Here is a 9,224-nt window from a genome sequence, read left to right as displayed (position 1 = left end):
ATTTATTAAATTATTAATTTATTAAAAAATCTGGGAGCTGTCTGTCTTGATTACATGTATCTACCGTGCTTTACAAAATGGTCCACAAGGTGGACAGCCAGGCACTATGGGTGCAGAAATCATAAGGAATGCTCATAACATTATTGCGCTTTTGTTTCAGCTGTAACGAGCAGGCACACAGGTGCTCTGTGGATGTACAGAATCTGTTGCAGCATTCGTTTTACCATGTAGTTTGTCACTGGTGGTGATGTGAAATCTGAACATGACTACAAAATTACAAATTCCTAGCTTCTTTGAGATGTTCTTTCAAGATTTTGAAAGGCCCTGTGGTTCTCACTGAACCTCACTGAAGAGTAGGACACAGAGAAATTCTTCTTTCCATGAAGTACCTGATGTGCCTGTAAATTTTACTCATTTCCTTAGAACAGTTTCTGTCTGCCACTTTTATCGAACAGGTGATGGTGGTGTTTGATGCCTCACAAAATTTTTATAAGTTGCTGCAAGGTCTTTTAGCCTAGAAAATAGCTTGTGAAATTTAATGATAGTGTTCAGAAATCAAGATGGTTATTGATGAGACTGCATCCAGAAGTATCCAGGAGCATGAGGATTCATTTCTTTCTTCGTGTGGTGCGTAGGCTCAAAGTCACACTTAGAACGTGATAGTTACTGTAAGCTTACCTATAGCCAAGATCCCTTCTCTCCATAATGAACCTCATTTATAGATCTGCAGGGTTCAAAGCATAGGACCCTGAACTCAATGGAGGAGTTTTTTGTCAGCTATAGGACTTTCTGTTCAGTCAGTATCATGGAGCATACGGCTATGGTTCCTGATCCTCCTGCGGCTGAAATCAGTAGCTGGAGATTCTTCTGGATATTAAGACGAGTAGGATGGAGCCCCAACCATCCTACCCAAAGCCCTGGAGAAGTATCTACCCTTTGAGATCCAACTACTGACTCTATTCGTAGAGACATTCTGCAATGTAAAAAGGTTGCAAGAACTGGAAAAAAACCATTTCTGGGAATGACAGATATAAAAAGAACTGGAAATAAGAGTCTCTAAAAGAGAGGTGTTTCTTGTTTATAACCTACATTGTTCACCACTTTTTTCCAGAGTTTATGGAAACAGTCAATTTCACTTTATCAGATTAAACATTTTTCAGGTGACAGTTTTGAGAGGAAGGATAATTGAAATTCAGCAGAGGTGATTGCTGCTTTTCTTAATGCCTGATGTTGATCTTCCGTAGATGGATACATTTGCCCATGAATGTCTTTATGGTTCTTTATCTCTTTCTTTGGTTGTTTTGGTGAAGAATACCTTTATGGAATCCCAATATGAAAATCAGCATGTGTGTTCTAAACAGTGCTGATTATTCCCTCCTCGAACCAAAAATAGACATCGTGCAAGCTGGCACTGAAAAATAATCTAGTGAATAGCAGAGGGTGGGAGAAAGAACAGCCACCTTAACAGCAGTGTCAGGCTGTAGCTGCTGTGTAGTCACGTGCATCTGCGTAGGTGCAGGGGAAGAGATTGTGGCTGTGTAGAGAAACGTGGCTTTGGAGTAAGATCACAGAGAAGTGTCATGAGAAGAGGGAATGAACTGCACATAACTAAGGGCCCCTCAGATTTATTTAAGAGGATAACTTCTGAATTTTCAGGTTCTGTGGTGTGAATTTCATGAAGAAGTCCAGGCACCATACTGAGGCACCAAAGCTAACACTTGTAAATAATCAAAATGACATCAGTTGCTGGTAAATAAAAAATTATTTAATGTGTTTTATTTGTGTGTTTCTAGAAGCAGGACACTGAGCACAGGTGGGTTTTTTGGTTGGTTGATATTTTTAGTCTGAAAGTAAGCGAAAACCCAAGTGTGCTGTGGTCAGCTGAATCGCTTTTATTCTCTGTGCTCATTCTTTCTTTTTTTTTCTTTCTCTCCCCTCACCCCCGTTTTCTAAATTTTGTATTTTCTTCTGGTTTTTTTCCTTGACAACTTCTTTGTAGAGTGAGCCAGACCTGGAGAAAGGCCTGGAGATGAGAAAATGGGTCCTGTCAGGAATCCTAGCCAGTGAGGAAACCTACCTGAGCCACCTGGAGGCTCTGCTGCTGGTAAGCACTGGTGGCAGATACCATTCGAAACACTGGTACTTCAATTCGCACTGCTGCTTCCATCCAGTTTCCCAGAACATCCCATACCGTGGGTTGAAAGTTACTGGCTGCAAAAGATATGTGTTACTCCTCCAGTAGAGGAAGAGAGGCTTAAAGAAAGGACTGGATATTGGACAACCAGGGAGTTTTTAGTGTGGTAGTGTCCTGTGCTAATTATTAGACACGTTGCTGTACAGAGGGACAAAGATTAAGGAAATAGATCACATAGAGATTTAATTACACCATTAATATCTTGGAAAAATCCACCTGCAAGGGGTGGCTGATCCCCATGAGAGAACTTGTTAATGTCTAGCTTTCACAAGTTACGTGAATGCAAATATCACTTATTAATAGGATGAAAAACAACTCTCTGGAGGGATATGTTGTATTGTGGCAAGAGTGAATGCACTTGGTTTGCATGATAACAGTTTCCTTCTTTACTCATTCCAGCCTATGAAGCCCTTGAAAGCAGCTGCCACGACCTCTCAGCCTGTGCTGACTAGTCAGCAGATTGAGACAATATTCTTCAAAGTGCCTGAACTCTATGAGATCCACAAGGAATTCTATGATGGGCTCTTTCCCCGAGTGCAGCAATGGAGTCACCAGCAGCGCGTCGGGGACCTCTTCCAAAAGCTGGTGAGTCTGCTACCATCACCAAAGCTTCTGTTACTCCTCACTTGTCTCACGAGTGCTGGTACGATTCCCTTCAAGGGCTGTGCCTCAGCTGAAGGGATGGAAGCCCAAGGCTATGTTAGTTGAGAGGCTCCTGGCTTTGCCGCTGCATGAAGGGGCCCACAGCAAAAGGGGCTGTTTCATTGCCTTTAATCAAAGACTCTAGCAAGCTATGCTACTAATACTAACATGATTTCACAGAAATGTTGAATCTCCAAGGGGTATCCAGTGTCGTCAAACCATTTGCTTTAGAGGAAGATGGGAGAATGGCAGCATTAGAAAAGCGTACTTTCTAACACTGACAGCTAAGTGTTTCTCTTTATCGCTGAACTCCCTCACACATACTTCCTTCCCTCTGTGGTGCTTTACTCTGTCTTGTGCTGATTTTCTCTTTGATGGTCATCACCTTTGGCTTTGCTTTCCTACCACCGTCCTGGCCTTGATACTCCCCTTGCTGCTGTGCTGATGTAGTCAACCTCCTGCTGAGAATCCTCTGAGCAACCTCAACAAAATTCCCTGGGTGCGGAACAGGACAAAGACATGTACAGCATATTCCTGAGGCTGAATTAAAATTGCTGAGTTTTTGAACCAGATGACAAATTGTTTGCATTCTAGGAGATTCCTTTGGCCCCTTTAGCCTCTCCCCTAGCATGTGCAGAAATGAAAGGATTAAAGTAGCTGGTTTTTCCTTTTTAGAAAAGAATCTGTACATTCCTGAGGTGCCTCTGATTCTCAGGGTAGGAGTGACATTCCAGTGAGGGGTTTGTTGGATTGGGAGTGTGTTTTACCAGGGTCGCTCAATTGTTAGCAGCTGTGTAACCAGCACTAGCCCCAGCCCCTGTACAACATGGGGAGATAGGCCAGAAGATGATGTTTTCTGTGCATGCCAGCAGCTTAAGATTGAAATATGGGGATCTGCTTTTCACTGCCAGCATGTTTTAGCCAGCAGGGGTCAAGCTGGTGATTTGATGAGTAGTTCGTGGTATGCAGTTGGAGCAGGTGGCTTAAGAAGACCAAACCACCTGCTGGTGATTGCTGAAGCAAAGATACAGAAGGCTGCTGAAAGTGAAAGACTCACAAACTGCATTGAAAATGTAGTGCAGCAATGAAGATAGCACTGATTGAAGAAGACCTGAATATATTCTTTACCACTGTTGGCTGTCAAGTAAGCTTTAACTAGCTGTACAGCTACTTAAGCCTTTGTTTAATACCATTTCTTTCTTATGATGATCACAAGTGCAGGAGTTAAGCCTTCCTGGCACTCTGTTTTTATGTTCCACTGATTTTTCTGCATTTGTGACGGAATTGTTGATTTTGTTGGATTAGTATTGGAAGCGAAGTTGCAAATTGTCTTGGTGCAGAAAGCTTTGAGCTAGCTTAGCAGTTTCTGTTTCTGGTGGTTTAGTACAGTATCAGTGGGAATTGCAAACTCTTTGCTGGGTGAGATAAAGCTAATAGTTCTTGGCAGGCAGTGGGAAGCAGCTAGATGAGAGACACAGCAGGAACATCAGGCATTTCAAGGCATCTATACTGGATGTACATCAATCTTTTGGAGCAGACTGTTTACTTGTGGTCATGTCATGCAATCTGATGACAAACACTGGAATCCTTGTTATTATCCTCAGGTCCCTGGGGACGTTAATTTTCTCTAATATCACATGAAACAAAGCACCATAGATTGGAGTTAAAGATGGTGCATGCAAGGAGTTTTAGTATTTCATATGGTCTGGCACAAAGTATGATTCATTTGCGACATCATTGACTGTTATTCCACCTTTGTCCTTTTGAAACTAAGGAAAAGAAAAAAAAAAGAAATGCTAGGCATGTGGAAGTGATTCTCATTTGGGGGGAATATTTTGTCCATAATTTTTATAACTGGAAAGGAAACGCTTTAGAACTGTTTTTAGAAATGAAGAAATAGTTAGCAAATATCATCAGTGATCATTTTCAGGAACAGGAAAAAAAGTTTGAAAGCCAGTTATTTCTACCAAAGCTTGTTTAATTTTTGATATGTTCTTTTTAATTGAAAAAGAGAAAACTTAAACCAGCATGAAAACTCTGTGTGTGCATTATTGCTTTGATTGGAAGCTCAGTTTCCAATGAATAAGATGTTTCCTGATGGCATGTTTACAGGAGGTAAGCAAAAGCTTAGAAAGACTGCTCAGGAGTAGCAGGAAATGAAAGAGCCACACAAGGATGGAAAAAAATTTAAAGCTCTGCCATGTTAACTGGCACAATCCAAACCCAAATGTCATAAGCCCTGCAAAGGATCAGTAGTTCTGACAGCAGCTTCTTCACAGAATTGTGCCCCAGTGGCAAATACAGATTTTATTCTCTCTGCGCTGCTGAGGCCAAGTCATTCTTGGTGTAAGTGAGCAGTTTCCTTCAGCTTCATCGTAACCGTGTTATTTTGTATGAGGGTTTAAGTTCGTTCCTAATCTTTTAGCAGAACGTGTCCTAGAAAATAATTCACCGATTCTTAGCCTCTGCTAGCTAAATAAATTTGTGCAGGGCATGTTCTTCTCTGAGTGGCTTTTTCTCTTCCATCATCTCTTGCACAAAACTCCATAGAGAATGGGGAACACAATGATAATGAAAGAGCAGGAGAGGAAAAAAGCACTGTCCATGGGAAAGGTAACTGCTCTGCCTGTTGCACTTCTTGGGCAGAAGAGTCAGGGAGGTTGCAGAAATAACAAGGTAAGTGCAAGCTCTTCTGGTAGCAAACTGCTCTCTAATGGAGCCTTTTACAGCCCTTCACTTGGCTCCCTGCTGCCTGTGCACTTGCAAGCGTGCTTGAGCTGCCGAGGTGTTCACAGCACAGCCTGTGCAGCTCTGCAACACAAAACCAGCTCTGCAATCCAGCAAGCTTGGAAGCTACCCAGGGATTTCCCCAGCTGGATTTTACGTTCTCTGGCATGAATGTGGCTGCAATTCCTAGGTTAGCAAATGGAATCAGTGCTAAGACTCAGTGATGATGATAATGGCTTCTTGGAGTGCTCTGAGGCCTGCTCCATCTTCTTCTGGACCAATTGCTTATTCCTTCAGCTGGAAGAACTGTCACTTTCTGTCACCTGGTGCTGCGGTCACTACCTTCCGAACAGATTGTGCTCTGGATCTCTCTTCTGTGTTTTCAGCATGCTGCTGCCCTTATAATGATGTTCACTAATATCTGGGCTTAAATATCTGGGTTTGATTTAGTGTGTCCATCATGCAAAAGCCAACAAGTAGCTTACTGGGGTCACTTTTGTGCTGTTGGGCTGAATCATTCCTAGCTGATTCATACTTTGTGGCAAATGGCCAGTAGAGTTACATCAATGAGCTAGAATATTAATAGATACTCATCTGGCAGTTCAGAAGGGAAAAATAGATGTCAAGTAATAAGGATGCGTCATTCTCACAGGCTTCTACATCCTTCACAGGTGAACTTAATTCAGCGTAGATGGGACTGAGTGTAGGGGAGCACCTGTGCTGGTTAAGCAAAGCTGGCAGGTCAGAGGTGTCCTTCTGGACCTGCTTAGCATTCCCTGGAATTCTTTGGTGTGAAGGAACACGACCTGATTGTTAGATACTGAGACTGACCATCCCAAGCTGTGTTTTTCCCCAACATTTATTTTATTTTGTTTTGCTTCCTGCAGGCCAGCCAGCTGGGAGTGTACCGGGCCTTTGTGGATAACTATGAAGTTGCTATGGAGACAGCAGAGAAATGCTGCCAAGCCAATGCTCAGTTTGCTGAAATCTCTGAGGTAATGTCATGGTATTCAGACACACGAGCTGTCTGGCTCTGACTAATACCCTGCGATGTCACTGCTGTCTGTCCTCAAGTATCTTTACAGCCCGGACTACTGGAGGAGTTGTGAGCTCCCGTAGGCTTACTGCTTCAGCTCCTGTTCTTACACCCATTTATACTTTGGGCTAATAGAGGTTATCAAATAGACAGCCTTTACGTGCTGTCGTGTGGGGGCTCGTGTGGCATTGCTTTGAGCTTCTCAGCTTGGCGCCACCTTTATGCATTTCTAGAAGTGAAAACTGTATTTGAGTTTCTCAAATATTTCTCTTGTTAATGGTTATGCTATCTGTGGTGCAAAAAGCCATCTTTAACGACTTGCATTATGGCTGTCAGTGGAATTTCTGGCTTCCCTGGGTGGAGAGGAGGAGAGGATAACTCTCCATTTAAAAAGGCAAGTGTGTCAACCATAATCTATAATATTATTCATTGGGCTGCTCCGATTTCCTCTCTTTAAGAGGAATACCTTATGTCAAAGCATTTTGAATGTTTTTTTCAGGCTTCCCAGGCCACCAACTTTGCCTCCAGTCTTATTGACTGTTTTGATGCCGTGATTATATCTTGATGAACTCAGTTGCCAAGAAAACATGAACTTCATATGTGTGTCCTTAAAAACAAGTATATAAATAATCAGAGCTGAATAGTACTAGGGGTGTTTATTGCTCTGAAAAAGCTCCTAAGTCCAGTCATTATTGAATGTCCCTTTAGATTTTTATGATGAAAAGGTAAAATAAAACATATTCCCTCTGTGAAATGAGGGAAGCAAGGCTTGCCTTTTGGGACCTGCTATACAGATGTGCATCAGAGTGCACGTCTTCTGCTCTCCCCTTTCCTGAGGATTTCCATCAGGTTCTGGTCTTTTGCCTAACCGCTTCCATGATCTAGTGGTGTCAACTCATTAATACAGTAGCTTCCCCTGTGCTTACTTTTCTCTGAGTACCAAAATGCATTTCATGGACTTTCCCATTTATTGATAGTAATATGTGTAGATAGTCTTAAGGTAGCCCCTAGGAGACAGAATAGAGATTAATGGAGGCCCCAGGGTCCTGGGCTCTGTGCAAATTTTATTTGCTGTCTTCTGAAGGATAATTCTGAAGTCATGCCAGCGTTTACTGCATTTGAAATGATAGTGATGATACTTTTGCATTTGTGTCCTAGTGAGCATTCCAGAGCCTAGCACCTTACTGCATGTGACATCATGGTCCATGTGCTGAGAGAGGAGTCACAGGCATTGTTCCTTTTCTGCCATGAAACAGAGCTGACTTGTCCAAGGTCATCTAGCCCTGAGTACAGGTGTAAGGAAGTATAACCTGGGGATACTGAAGCCTAATCCTGTACTTTGTGTATTGGTGGTGTACATATGCTGAAAACAGCTGCATCTTTATGGACATGTTTTTCTTGTGCATGTGATTTAAAAACTCCGCCATCCCTGTCCCTATGGGTGGTTCCATGCTTTGCTGCATCAGTATTGACATGAACTCCTAAGAAAATGGCTTAATATTTGCGATGTGTGGGTGCCTGTGACACAGCAATAGTGAATTTACCAAGAAGGAAAGAACATTTTTCCTTCACTGACTTGAACAGACTGTCCTCCATTCACCCTTAGGCCCTCCCTTGGAGAGGCAGATAGTCTCTTACGTTGCCATGTGATATTTCAAGGTGATTGACAATCTGCTACATGGATTTTCTTTTTCTTTTAGAATCTAAAGGCTAGAAGCACAAAGGAATCCAAAGACCAGACGACGAAAAATTCCTTGGAAAGTGAGTGATCCGTGCAGAGGAGACTCTGGTTTGTCAGAACTTTGTGGAGGCTGTTGCCAAGTCTCCATTCTCCCTTTTTCTTTTTAAGTGCTGGAAGATTATGGAGTCTCTGCTGGCTCTACCTGGGCAATGAGTTCTCTTTTGCTAAGTAGCAGAGCTCATGCGTAGTAAGCTGCATGCATGCATAGGAACATCCCTGCCTAGCTTAAAACCTCATCAGTCACTTTGGATAAACCCAGGCCAACCAAAGGACTGCTGTGATTTTCAGAGAACATCTGCTATGCAGTGACAGCACACATGCAATCCTAGCAGTTATTGTTATATGGTTTTGCCCTATGCTAGCATCTAGAGAGTCTGGTCAAGATCAGGTTCCGTGGTGCTTGTCTCTGCACCAAAATAGAAGACAAACCGTATTATAAGAAACTTCCATACTCATGGATGTAAAAGCCAGTCCTCTTCCTGTTTTGGCCTATTATCAGGATTTGGAAGCACTCAACATGTCTTGCTGAACCCTAGAAGGAAGGATGCCTTGCCAGCCTTTCCTGGGTAATTTAAAAGAGTGTAAGGCCTGATTCTGACCTGTGGGATCAGATGGGCCAGGGGGTTGTCAGAAGTGTGGCACGCTATGTGCAGTTGTTCTGTTCCACTTTGCTCCTCATCCACTCTGGCAGGGCGTGCTCACAAGCGGACATCGGCTGGGGAGCATGTGTGTTCACGTGTTTAATTGGTTGTGCAACACACTAACCTTAGAGAAGTGTATTTGCCAGTAGCTCATTGGTTCATAAACCTGTGCCTGCACATTTGGTTGCATTGGACAAGTTGCTCTATATGGGCTGTATTTAGGTACCGCTTCCTTAGATTCCT

The 9,224-nt window shown here is 42.8% G+C and overlaps 1 protein-coding gene across 1 annotated transcript in view; it reads left to right on the top strand.

Moving 5' to 3' along the window:
- Positions 1-1,999: 1,999 nt before the first annotated feature.
- LOC104273641 (breakpoint cluster region protein) overlaps positions 2,000-9,224 on the top strand; it is a gene marked incomplete at its 5' end in the record, with an annotated part of 36,355 nt that continues 29,130 nt past the window's right edge. The window contains 4 exons of the mRNA XM_009869034.1: positions 2,000-2,104; positions 2,594-2,779; positions 6,451-6,558; positions 8,300-8,360. Of these exons, the coding sequence (XP_009867336.1) occupies positions 2,000-2,104; positions 2,594-2,779; positions 6,451-6,558; positions 8,300-8,360 (460 nt within the window). The remainder of the gene's footprint in view (positions 2,105-2,593; positions 2,780-6,450; positions 6,559-8,299; positions 8,361-9,224) is intronic.

The sequence above is a fragment of the Apaloderma vittatum genome, unplaced genomic scaffold (genome assembly GCF_000703405.1).
Source record: "Apaloderma vittatum isolate BGI_N311 unplaced genomic scaffold, ASM70340v1 scaffold1335, whole genome shotgun sequence".
Taxonomy (NCBI): domain Eukaryota; kingdom Metazoa; phylum Chordata; class Aves; order Trogoniformes; family Trogonidae; genus Apaloderma; species Apaloderma vittatum.
This window is presented reverse-complemented; position numbering and strand designations above follow the sequence as displayed.